This window comes from Lepisma saccharinum, chromosome 4 (genome assembly GCF_977018435.1).
Source record: "Lepisma saccharinum chromosome 4, izLepSacc3.1, whole genome shotgun sequence".
Lineage (NCBI taxonomy): Eukaryota > Metazoa > Arthropoda > Insecta > Zygentoma > Lepismatidae > Lepisma > Lepisma saccharinum.
This window is the reverse complement of record NC_139232.1, coordinates 35,968,332-35,980,857: the sequence shown is the minus strand read 5'-3', so window position 1 is coordinate 35,980,857 and position 12,526 is coordinate 35,968,332. Positions and strand designations below refer to the sequence as shown.

The 12,526-nt window shown below is 36.1% G+C and overlaps 2 protein-coding genes across 5 annotated transcripts in view; one reads left to right on the top strand and one right to left on the bottom strand.

Moving 5' to 3' along the window:
• The window catches only part of LOC145986417 (centromere protein S-like), a 710,010-nt gene that overhangs the window by 32,354 nt on the left and 665,130 nt on the right, over window positions 1-12,526 (top strand). The gene's annotated exons all lie outside the window — the stretch shown is intronic.
• Window positions 1-12,526, bottom strand: part of LOC145986415 (multidrug resistance protein homolog 49-like) — a 137,128-nt gene that overhangs the window by 6,146 nt on the left and 118,456 nt on the right. For 3 of the 4 annotated variants that reach the window (XR_014441591.1, XM_083120402.1, XM_083120404.1), the window contains 2 exons: window positions 7,579-7,785; window positions 1,121-1,267 (listed from right to left, as the gene is read on the bottom strand). Coding sequence is in view for 3 of the 4 variants with exons in the window: in XM_083120402.1 (XP_082976528.1) it covers window positions 1,121-1,267; window positions 7,579-7,785 (354 nt within the window). In the remaining variant the exon portion in view is untranslated. The remainder of the gene's footprint in view (window positions 1-1,120; window positions 1,268-7,578; window positions 7,786-12,526) is intronic. The other variant, XM_083120403.1, reaches the window with a different exon arrangement.

Sequence of the window (12,526 nt, the reverse complement as noted above, 5' to 3'; positions counted from 1 at the left end):
ATAATTATTCCTTGTAGGTAATATAATACACATACTGATACTGTTATCAAACTGTTCTTGGTATTCAGGTAACTGTTTCAATGAAAGTTAAAGTCTGTAGTTCGAGGACCAGAAGGTTCAAAAGTTTGTAAACTGTGGAGGCTTCAATTCATATACTGTAAAGCTATTGTTTAGTGTATCATCCTACTGTAATGGGTTCAAGCTATGTTCTTGTTTTAATTTTGTTTTGAATAAACCTTATGTGTACAAGTCCATACGGACTTTACACAGTTTCTTTTGAATGATATCTCGCTGCCAAAAACTTCAGTAGCCTTTAGTGACTACACTTAACACACGAACCCTGAGTGTAATAGATTTTCATACCATGACTGGAGCAAAGGTTACCATTATGGGTAGAACTTGCAACTAGGCATCTCCGGGGTTGGAGATCGTGTCCGCCCGACCGATGTGTGAAGTTTTGTGGTGCCCACAAGATGTATATTGTGACCCTGGAGAACGTTGCAACCTGCGACTTCTGCATCTCTCACCTGGCATGGTTAACCTTACCTTTGTCTTTTCTCATCCTGGCTTAGTGGTTAGCACATTAACACACATTCAACCTTCCAAATTTTAATCCTTCTGCACTCCATTGCATTGCAGAAAGGGTGAGATTTTTAATAAAAACTAAATTTTAAGAAGGCTCCAAATCCTAATGAAAGTAAGTTCAACAATGCCAGCAAAGGTCCTATTGTTGGTGAAAATGGAAAGATAAAGACACATAGTGCGATTAAAATGAGAGAGAAACATTCCAGGCCACCTCAGATTTTTTTTTGCCTCTGTGGCCAAGTCGACCGTGAGATTCACTGTATCATACTTCCCCTCAATCTTACTCCTAGTTAACTTTTTTGATTTATTAGTTTCTTTATTTTTTATAGAATTTGTTCTGTTTCCCATATTTATAAGATTACTTTTTCCTATGTGGAAATTATAAGAAATACAAGATATCATTTTTAAATAACATAATTTCTTACATATTGACATGATCATTACACATATATGTAGTGCAGTACATAAATAAAAAGTAATAATCTTATCCGAGATTCTCTTTGATTTATATAATATATAACTCTTGCTAACTAACCTTTTCACTTTCTGTATCCAGAGCAGATGTTGCTTCATCTAACAGAAGGATTTTAGGATTTCTGACAAGTGCTCTTGCTATTGCTACCCTTTGCTTTTGTCCTCCAGATAACTGAGTGCCCTTTTCTCCAAGAGGAGTTCCATAGCCCTAAAAAAGCAACCAAGCTTTATGGTATTAACATTCAAAACTGGATAGTATCACAGACAGTTAGAAACTGTGTTTAATAAATTACAGGGTGGTCCAAAAGTATGGAGGCACCTGAATAATAGTTGAATGACATACTGTTCCGCAAAACTAGCACTGTAAGTTTGTAATAGGGGTGAGTGAAAATGTTATAGGGCATACTGTTCCGCAAAACTAACACTGTAAGTTTGTAATACGGGTGAGTGAAAATGTTATAGGGCATGTGACAATGAAGGCTGCCATCATGAATTCAACTTCAAAATTTTAATTGGAAAGGGGGTGATACGATAAATCAGGCTAGAATTTCACGAGAAATGCAGTGGTGAAGGTTATTTTGATGTATTTTTAGCCAGTAAAAAGTTATGAATGAATTGTTGTACCTATTTGCTCATTTTAGAGGTGTCAGAAGAAAGCATTAAAATGGCTCTAACGCATCATTAACACATCGATATCATATTGACTTCTAGGGAGAGAAGTTCGAATGTCATTGCACATTATTTTAATCAGGGATATTCCTAAAGGGTTGAGCAAATGGTTGTTTCCAATAATTGCAGTGTGATGCTTCCACTGGAATGAAGGGTCCTTCACAATGACCAGGCCAATTTTTATGTTCATAAAGTTAATAAACAGAATACGCGATTGTGTTATCACTTTAAATAGAAACTGACTCACAACATTCCCATAGTCTGGTGGTGCTCCGTCCTGTTGAAGAACTCTGGCAAAAGTATCTTCTTCCGTAAGCAAGGATGATAAAAACTTATTTAACAAATCCAAGTAGCTCTCAACATTTAAGGTTCCTTTGAAGAAAAATGGACTGAACAATCGTGTTTCCCACGCCACGCCACACCACACCACACCACACCATTAAGTTACCAGCACTAACCATTTGACTGTAATCTGTCCAAAGTGAGTTATGAGATATAGAGCATCAAATATTCTGTTTATTAACTTCTTTATGAACATAAAAATTGGCTTCGTCAATGTGAAGGACTTTTCATTCCAGTGGAAGCATCACACTGTAATTGTTGGAAACAACAATTCGTTGAACCCTTTGGGAATATCCATGATTAAAATCATGTGCAATGGCATTCAAACTTCTCTCCCTAGATGTCAGTATGATCTTGATGTGTTACTGATGCATTAAAGCCATTTTAATGCTTTTTTTCTGACACCTTGAAAAGGAGCAAATATATACAAGAATTCATACATAACTTTTTACTGGTTAAAGATACATCAAAATAAACTTCACCACTGCATTTCTCATGAAATTCTAGCCTGATTTTATATATCATTCCCTTCCCATTTAAAATTTCGAAGTTGAATTCAGGATGGTGGGCATCATCGTCATATGCCATATAATATTTTCCCTCACCCCTATTACAAACCTATAGTAAGTTTGGCGGAACAGTATGTCATTCAACTTTTATTCGGGTGTCTCCATACTTTTGGACCACCCTGTACTATAATTTCAATTTAAGCCTCAACACTACATGCTGCATCTGATCAATTATTTTGATTTTCATTGAAATAGTAATGCATCGCTACCTTAATTTTTAACCTTCCTACATTCTGCTTATAATACTAAGTTAATATAGAATTACAAAATAGGGGCATTCCACGAAAAGTGGTCCTACTTCATGTTAACAACAAAATGAATTAATATGGAAATTATTATTATTTTTAATTGCATTAAGATTAAGCCGGCCCCTGTGGTGGATTGGTTAGCACATGATGCATATGATTCCAGGGGTCCCAGGTTCGAATCCTGGCCTGGGCATGGATGTTTGAGAGTGTCTAATTTTATGATATATCACTAGAGTTCGGATTTTTAGGTCCTAAAAAGTGTGCTTTTATGTTCCAAAAATAGGCTCTAAAAATCCTAAAATTGGTTCTAGAAATCCTAGAATAGGTTAAAAAAATCTTGAATTAGGCTCGAAAAATCCTCAAGCAGGTTCCAAAAAACTTAAAGTGGTTCAAAATTCCTGAAAAATTGCTACAATCGTTTAAAACACAATTTCAAAAGATATGTTAATAGATATATACATATAACAAGCAAATTTTCATTTATATACATATTTTTCAAAATTATACACAAATTATTGTAATACTACATTTGTGTATAATTCAAATATGTTCATAATATTCATTCATTCATTCATTCATAATTTTCAAAATTATACATAAATTATTGTAATACTACATTTGTGTATAATTTTACATTTAGCAAAAGTTACTTGTTGATATGAAAAATTAATTTTGCATGTATAATTTGCTGCATAATACCAGGGTGGCTACTTGCCAGGAATTCCTTGAATTCTGGGAATTATGCATGAATTTTTCTCGGCAGACATGAAAAATTCAACTTTTATTAATCCAAATCCCATTGAATTTATACATGTTTATGAATGCCCAGAGGCAAGTTTTTCGCAGTTTAGATTTTATTTTTATTGAGGAAAGAAAATAAAGCTGCATGGAAAATAAAACCAAATCTCAATCCATTTACTTTGTTAGTGTCCTTTGCTGAACAATCTGACAGATGGAAGATTATCGAAAAATAAGATATCTTAAAGGTAATTAGATAAATTTGAGTTCAAAATTCTTATACAATTAACAATTTTTTGTAGATTAGTATATCCATTAACATTTGTGACTTGTGTTTGCATATGGAGTCTGATTATGTGAAATGGCAAAAGTAAGCTCCACACCTTAAATATTTTAAATATATAGACCGTTTAATTGAATTGAATTAGAATTCTTAATTACATTGGAATCACACAGACCCTTTATATTGTTAATATGCTATTAGTGTGTTTATGTGTGTGAGTGGTGAGAGGATGTAATACGTAAAGTTGAAATAGAGAAAGCAAAACATCTGCTTGTACCCTTGATTTTTTTTTTGGAAAGTTCACCTTGAAAACTGGAAATTATATTTAAATTTTATCATGGTCCTATGGAGTGGCTCCCTGAATACATAACAATCTTTTTCATGTTATCCAGAGTAAAACTCCACCTTTTGTATATGAGGATCATCTTATGTGCTGAAAATGATCTTTCAACAAAAGCAGTCAGTGGTGCAAATTTGAATGCTGAAACACTAATTCGCAAGGCATGAATATCACAAAACACAGAAGTGACGTGATCACACAGATCAGGAGTTTGCAGTTTGGACTGTGCAGGTTACAGTGGCACCAGACATTTTGCTTTATTCAGAGCTTTGAAAATACACCATGGACTAGGAGGGAGAAACATCAAAAGAGAATATGTTTAAAACATGTTAGTCATTGAATTTTTCGTCACCAAACAGAGAAAATATCTCTGTGTTACATAAATATCATGTAAAAAACTTAACAAATACATAAAGACCTAAAAAGAAAAGTTTGATGTAGGTGCTTAAACCTAAGTTTATTTTAGGCACTATAAAACTTCATCAGTTGTGTTTTTTTAATGAAACAGATGTAATTTGTTATTTCTTATTTACCTGCAAAGGAAAGAATAGGTTAAAAACCTAAAATCAGAGGCCTAATCATCACTCATCCCCATCTCGCAATTAGCCAAAGGTGGCATAAAAGCAAAGTAAAATAAAGCAAAGCATTAAGGTTTAGATGTTTGTGAATGGATATAAATTACATGTTTAACCAATAAAAGTTACTAGCTTCTGCAGCCTATAGGTTTCACAAATAAAGTCAAAATTTGTTACATTTTAAAAGTGTCACACACGTAACACACTTTTGTTAATGCTTTTCATGCATTCAGCCTTTGCAATCATACTCAAGTCTTTTTAATTTGTTAGCCAAAACAAAATCAGTTGATTATGAATATTTTAATCCAATCTCGTGTCAAGAACATTAAATTTTGTATTAAAATGTCACACACGTAACGCTGGAATGCCCCAATAATGCAGTAAGCAGTACTAAAATGTATTCATTTTGTCTATAAAATTTAACCAATGTTTTTGCTTTTGTGAAAATCATTCAAGTGCATGAACAGTGACTTCATTTGATTATTGTGCTGCCAAAATGTGGTCCGTGCAGCAGCTGGAAGCACATCTCTTGCCATTGGAACTGGATGTATTTAACTCCTCAGTTCAAATGCATAGATATATTTTAATTTAAATATTTCACAATTACAAGTAATCACATACTTTTGTCACAGAAGATGTTGGAACTGTTGTTCTTGTACTGCTATACATTTTTCACAACTATTGAGAAACTTTGCATTCAGGTATTAGTTCTTCGTGTATATCATTGTTCTTCTTGGAGGTTCGCATAACCACATTTTTGTACATGCAAAATAATCTAACACAGCTATTTTTAGTGGCTTTTATTTGATTTTATCTACACCAGAAGTGTAGAGTGACTGACTAGCCGTGTGAGGTTGTGTTGTTGTATGTGTAGCTTGAAGAAGTTCTGGGAAACCAGAATGAAATGTCGCAGATAAAATCAAATAAAAACTACTAAAAATAACTGTGTTAGATTATTTTGCAGTTCTTCTTGTGAGATAGCTTATCAGTTTACCACTTATTCCCATTGCAAACTACACAGAAGCGAATATACATCCTTCTTCAACACAACACTTATGAAAGCAAATACATACTGACATTAATGACAGACAGAGAGGTGCCACTTTCCGACATCATGAATCTTTTCTCAATAACATGTTGTTCAACAATGACAATTTGAACTGGAAATTCTTTGAACTGAGCATTGAATACAAAGATCTGCTCTTTTGGTTTACTGTACATAAGCTTACATCTATCAACAATCAATTAACTCTATTGCACTGTTCCGCTGTGTGCTTACCAAAGAGAAAATTGGCCAAACCTCGACTTGGATAGCTACCAAATACGCTGGTGCTTAAGTTGAGGGGATCCATATATTCTATGTGATCAGAAGTATCCGGACACCCACCTGAAAATAAAGTACAAGTTTGGGCAACCCTCCATCGGGAACACTAGCAGTCAATACAGTGTTGGCCCACCCTTAGCCTTGATGACAGAGTTCACTCTCACAGGCATACTTTCAATCATTTGCCGGAAGGTTTACTGAGGAATGGCAGCCCATTCCTCGCAGAGTGCCAAAATGAGAAGAGGTATTGATGTGGATCGGTGCGGTCTGATACGAAGTCGGCATTCCAAAACATCCCAGAGATGTTCTATGGGATTCAAATCAGAACTCTGCGCAGGCCAGTCCAATAGTGGGACGTTGTTGTCGTCAAACCACTCCCCCACAAGCCCTGCAGTATGGATGGGTGCTCGGTCGTGTTGAAAGACACAATGGTCATTCCCGAACTGGTCTTCGACAAAAGGCAGCATGAAAGCTGTTAAAATGTCAACGTAAGCTTGTGCCGTGACATTGCCATGTAAGGCAACAAGGGGGCCAAGCCCCCTCCAGGAGAAACATGACCACACTGTAACCCCGCGACCTCCGAAATTCACTGTCAGCACTATACAGGCTGGTAGATGTCGTTCACCAGGCATTCGCCATACCCACACCCTACCATCGGATCGCCTCATTGTGTACTGTGATTCATCACTACACACAACAGTTTTCCACTGTTCTATGGTCCAGTTTCGACACTCCTTGCACCACACGAGGCGGCGTTTGGCATTTGTCTGTGTGATGTTTGACTTATGGGCAGCTGCTCGGCCATGGAAACCAAGTTGCCGCACCTTGCGCCAATCAGTAATGGTGCTTGGAGTAGATCCTGATGCAGTTCGGAATTCCTGTGTGATGGTGGCGATGGATGATTGACGATAATGCTGTACGACACTCTTCAACATTCGATGGTCTCTGGAGGTCAACATGGGAGGTTGGCCTGCACGCTTTTGGGTTGTACACATCCCTTCACTATAACATCGGAAACAGTGGACAGAGGGATATTTAGGAGGGTGGAAATCTCACATACAGACTTCCTACATAAGTGGCACCCAACCAACTGACCACGTTGAAAGTCTGTGAGTTCCTCAGACCATCCCATACTGCTGTCTCACACTGTCTGCAGACTACTGAGTTCGCTGACTATGTGTTCCACGCGGTAGATGGCAGTACTGTGTCGCCTTCTATGATAAACACACGTTTCGCTGTGTGTCCGGATACTTTTGATCACATAGAGTATATATATATATGATTTTGCCAGCAAGCAGTTTACTTCCAGCTGTGTTCTAGTGGGACAATAACAAAGTGAAGTCACTGTGTATATAAACATGTGCAATATGTTAATATGTGCAATATGTGGATACTTTCTGGTCTAGTTTTTTTTAAAAAAATAGACATTACCAAGGGTAGTGATGAGATGAACTCGTGAATATTGGATTGCTTAGCTGCTTCTATGATCTCTGGCATTGTCACTTCTCGGCTGTTGTCTCCATAAGCAATGTTTTCTGCAATTGTTCTGTCAAAGAGAACCGGTTCCTGAGAGACAATTCCCATTTGAGCTCTCACAGTTGAAAGATTCTTTGTTGTTATGTCGTAATCATCCAGTTTCTAATTGGGGAAAGATAATGAATATAAGACAATAATTTTGGATCCATTTAAATAATGTGGAAAGAATTTCCATATATTATGGCTTAGACTGCACTACTTTGCCAAAGAGAAAATCTTATTAACAAAACCAGATACACTCTACGTTCCCTCCTTCCCATCCTACACAGTGATCATTAACTGTATAGACTGAAAGAATTCTCGCAAGTTTAATTACTGTTTTCAAAATGTTACATAATTTTTATATGATACTTTTCAGTGTCCTATATTATTTGCACCATCCATGGTCATCGCTATTTGAAATCTAAGGGAGGTTAAGTAAGGGCTTATAAACAGGACTCACATACTTAGGACGTGGCCTTTGGCCATGTCTTGTACGCTCGCAAGCGGGACCTTCGGCCACGTTGTGGGCGTAATCATATTATAGATGGGGTAATATGTCAGCATGTTGTATTTAATTAAGGAGAAGAAATGTATAAGTTCGCTAATTTGAAAAGTTTAGAAAGTAACTTCATGTGTGTATGGACTCTAATAAGGTACAAATATTCAAAATATTATTGTCTATCTTCTTAATAATAAACTGAGTAAGTAATAACCGTTTCAAGATAATTAGTTGGATGTTTTGCATAAACGAATTCACTAGCGACACTAAATTGGAAATGCAATATTTACGTCTTTTGTCATTTTCACATTTTTGAACGTAATTGAAAAATAATTGTTTTCAGTCATTCTCCTCAAATTACTACCTTGCCTCTGCAATAAATTCTGACGTTCGTATTTTAATATACGAAAAGTCTAGTATAAGTTCTTTAAGTTCCCTAGCAACATCCATTTCCATGGTGAACAACAAGCACGGCAAATTCTCTAAATAATTGTTCATTATTATACCTCTAAACATTTAATTAAAGCAACCACGATGTAAATATTTTCACATTAAATTTACCAATATATACGTAATTGTATCTGGGCTGAAACTCCTTATGTAGATGTCAGTCTTGTTTGAGGCACTTTTTCAAAACCAGGAGTTCATTCATCTGTGTGTGATCTGTGGTAGCCAGACAATTAAGAATTGAAAGGAAACAATTTATGCTGCAAAAAAATGTCCATGGAAACTGTTGCTAAGGACGTCAGGAAAGATCATTTTCACCCTTAGAAAAGGGACAATTTCATGGGGAGTCAAAATCGGGCTTTTTTTTTTTTTGGCTCCGGGGCTTCCTTCATGGAGAACATTTATGTCAGTGAGTGAGTGGTGGGATTGGGGCTTTATATATATTGGATGAGGATTGATAGGCACTAAAACTCTCAAAATAAGCAGGCAAATAAGAACAAAATAGGCACTAATCATTCTGCACATCGTACTACAATGCCAGGGGTTCCAGGTACGATTCCTGGCCTGGACGTGGATGTTTGTGAGTGTTCATTCATCAATTTCATCATATCACTCATCTCCATCTTCACAAATTAGCCAAAAGTGGCACAAAAAGCGAAGTAAAATAAATGAAATCAAATCAAACTAAACGTGCTGAACATTTTTCATAATTTTCATGGATTAGGCACTGAAAAAGCTGGTATCTTTGAAAGAAGCACTTGTGAATAAAACAGTCACAAAAGAACACTATACCTGTGAAACATGAATAACTCTCACTCAGGCACATAGTGGTTCGGATCGCACTTTATATTTTAGGTCCAGTCCCGATTAACCTTACTGTGCATACACTGGACTTAAAACACCAACTCAATCAATCAATGCAACTCAGAAATGTCACGAGATGGTTTATAAATATAAACACCTACATTATCTGGCCAAGTAACAAAGAAAAGGCATTTTATGGCAAATTGTTAGCCTATTATTGCATAAAATTTAAAACAAAGCTTCGGGATCAGCCTACAAATTTCCTAAAGCCATGCTAAAAATGAGTGGATGCACGAGGACAACATTTCCAACATCCACTGTGACAATTAGCGTGCTTATTTTGATTGTATTTGTAACTGTAATTCTGAGAACTTGAAGTCATTTCAAAGCTAGTGGTTTCCATAGTGGGGATATCGCATGCAATTTGACGGGTAATAAAGCAAAACAATTAAGAATCCAGTTTCAACACCTATAGTTCTGATGTTGGAAAGTGTGCCCCAGCATAGAGAGCAGTTCTGAAATTTATATACTCTGGGCATTTAGGCATGCATTGACTGTGCAGAAATTATATGCTTTCTTTGGAACTGGAACTTCATGTATTCCATTGCAACTGTACAGTATCAATCTACTAGTTTTTACTTTAAAATATTCCTAGATCCACATATGACCCGCTTTCGAAAAAATTGATTCAATTTTCCTGCTTCACAAGAATATTATTTAGAAGTCATTGTAGGTTTTTGTTGTCCATTACCATAAATAAGAGAAATGCCAAGCTTTGATCATTGGTATATTGACATATCAATTTTAGATGCTGATAATCAAAACTTGTCATGTCTGTTTCCTGTCCATTGCTATCTCCTGTTTCTTATCACATATTCTACCATGAAAAGAGGGAGATGAATCTTTAATCAACAGTTTATTCTGAGTAATCAGTAGATACTCTACAAAATATCAAAGCAGAATTGCACTTTAAATGATGATCTACAAAGCAAGCACCCTTTCCTTAAGGAAACAATATCTGAAAATGATGCCCGATGTGAAATATGTGGTGTAGTTTTTAGTGTTGCACATGGTGGTTAACATGCTGTAAATAAACATTTAAACAAGTCAATATAAGCTACATGAATCCAGTGCAAGCTCAAGTAAGAACTCATTGTTTTTTTCAAGAGTTTAACTCCATCGACTAAGGATTTCGAGTTGGCAGATGTGGAGGTGAATGGGTTGACCCTATGATGAGACAAAATCAGTTTTTGTTCCAACGATTGGTGCAACAAAGATTTTGCTTCCTGGATTTCATGCTGTGTTTGTGATAGGTGGACACTAACTAGAAACAGATATGGCCCACACTTGCATACATCACCCACAGTTTCTGAGAAATTAGTCATTTTGTTTTTGAACTGGTGAAGAAATTGTGGTAAGGATAGGAACATTTTGTTTTATGTGTTGGCAACGCTGGAAATTTTTCCACATGAGGCAGAAGTTTTTTTTTTTTTTGTGCCACTGTGTCTTGAGAAATACATTAAAACACTTTGTGTTGAAAAATATTGTTGTATGAAGTAGGTCCACGCTATACTTGTGTATGTTAAACGTACTGTAATATTTGTGTTATACGCTGCAATCAGGTATTGTTTTCGTACATAATGTCCAGACACTGTGTGACAAACAGTGACTTTTTTTTCCAGATTTGTGGACAGTTTATGTTGGAAACACAGAGGAGAACTATTATTCCAATTATAAGGCCTACAACCTTTATTTCGGATGTAAAATTGTTGACCTGGTGCCACAAATACGTTATTTGTCTTGTACAGTTACTAGAATATGCCTACATGGAATAGCAATGCCATTTCCTATCCCTAGGATTTGGCAGGCACCAAGGGACCATGTTTTCCACTGATACAGCTTGACCAAAATAAGAATGCCCCTGTGACTCTGTAGTCGCACATGTCTAATTTGAAGCAGGGTATCGTTTATCATGACCCACAATCATCAATTCATCCTCTCCGACATTCTGCAGAACTCCCCATACCCAAAAAGCCACAATTCTGTGAAAATAAAAACTGATTTCGAACCCATAGAACTTGAACCAGACAGTGTGCAAGATGTAGATAAACCACAGTAAGTGATCTTATCAGAGACTTGGAGTTGTGAAAAATCAAGGCAGAAATTCTGTTTTCTAGGATGTAGGGATGATAGGGAAGGCTGTAAAGAACTCTATGAAATGTGAGAAAGATCTTAGACATATTTTATCTTGTTATGGTTGTTTTTCATGCTGAAATGATGGTGGCGGTTTGATGGCAGTATTGGGACTTAAGTACAAGTCAGAAGACTGGTCTCATTTCGCAGATTCATCCAAGACAATCTACATTAGAAACATTGACTTAGGCGCAGGTGATGTTTCATGTGACATCTCAGAAAAAGGACAAAAGAGTGAATGGGTAAAAAGATTACGCAGTTCCTCTTAACACTTCATTCATTTACAATTACATAATTTTTAATTGTTTTTAGTACAAATATCATGCAAACCTGTCACATTGTTTTGCTTAGAATGTATGATTATATAAAAACAGTTGGTAATTGGTAAACCTGCAAAGCTTTTAAAAATTAAAACATGTCTGAAAGAGCAATTATCCACAGGGCTTTAAAAATATGCAGCGTGAGCACAAAAACACTCCCTGGTTTCAAGATGTCATAAAATTAATAGTTACTTTAATATTTTGATAAAATTGATATCCAAAGCTCAGTTAACTCAAAATATTTTAATATCTTTCTTTTCAGAATCGCTAGTTGTGAATTCGGTAGCTAGAGGGCAGTAACATCGAAAATGGCATTGAGTTTATCATGCTCTTAAAGAAAACCCACAGCTGAAAAAATCTCAGCTATGTGAGAGAATGGAGTGAAAGGCCAGGAACTAGAACTGATGGAGGTCATCGGATTCGTGTTCAGCTGAGGTTTTCTTTAAGAGCATGATAAACTCAAGATCGCGCAGTACTGATGTCTAACACATTCATCCCCATAATATTCCCTCAGTCTCAGATGAATGTCAATTTGTAGCACATTTTCTGCGTTTAGAAACTCGATCACTGCACGCTACTTCAGGCGCTTCACCAACAT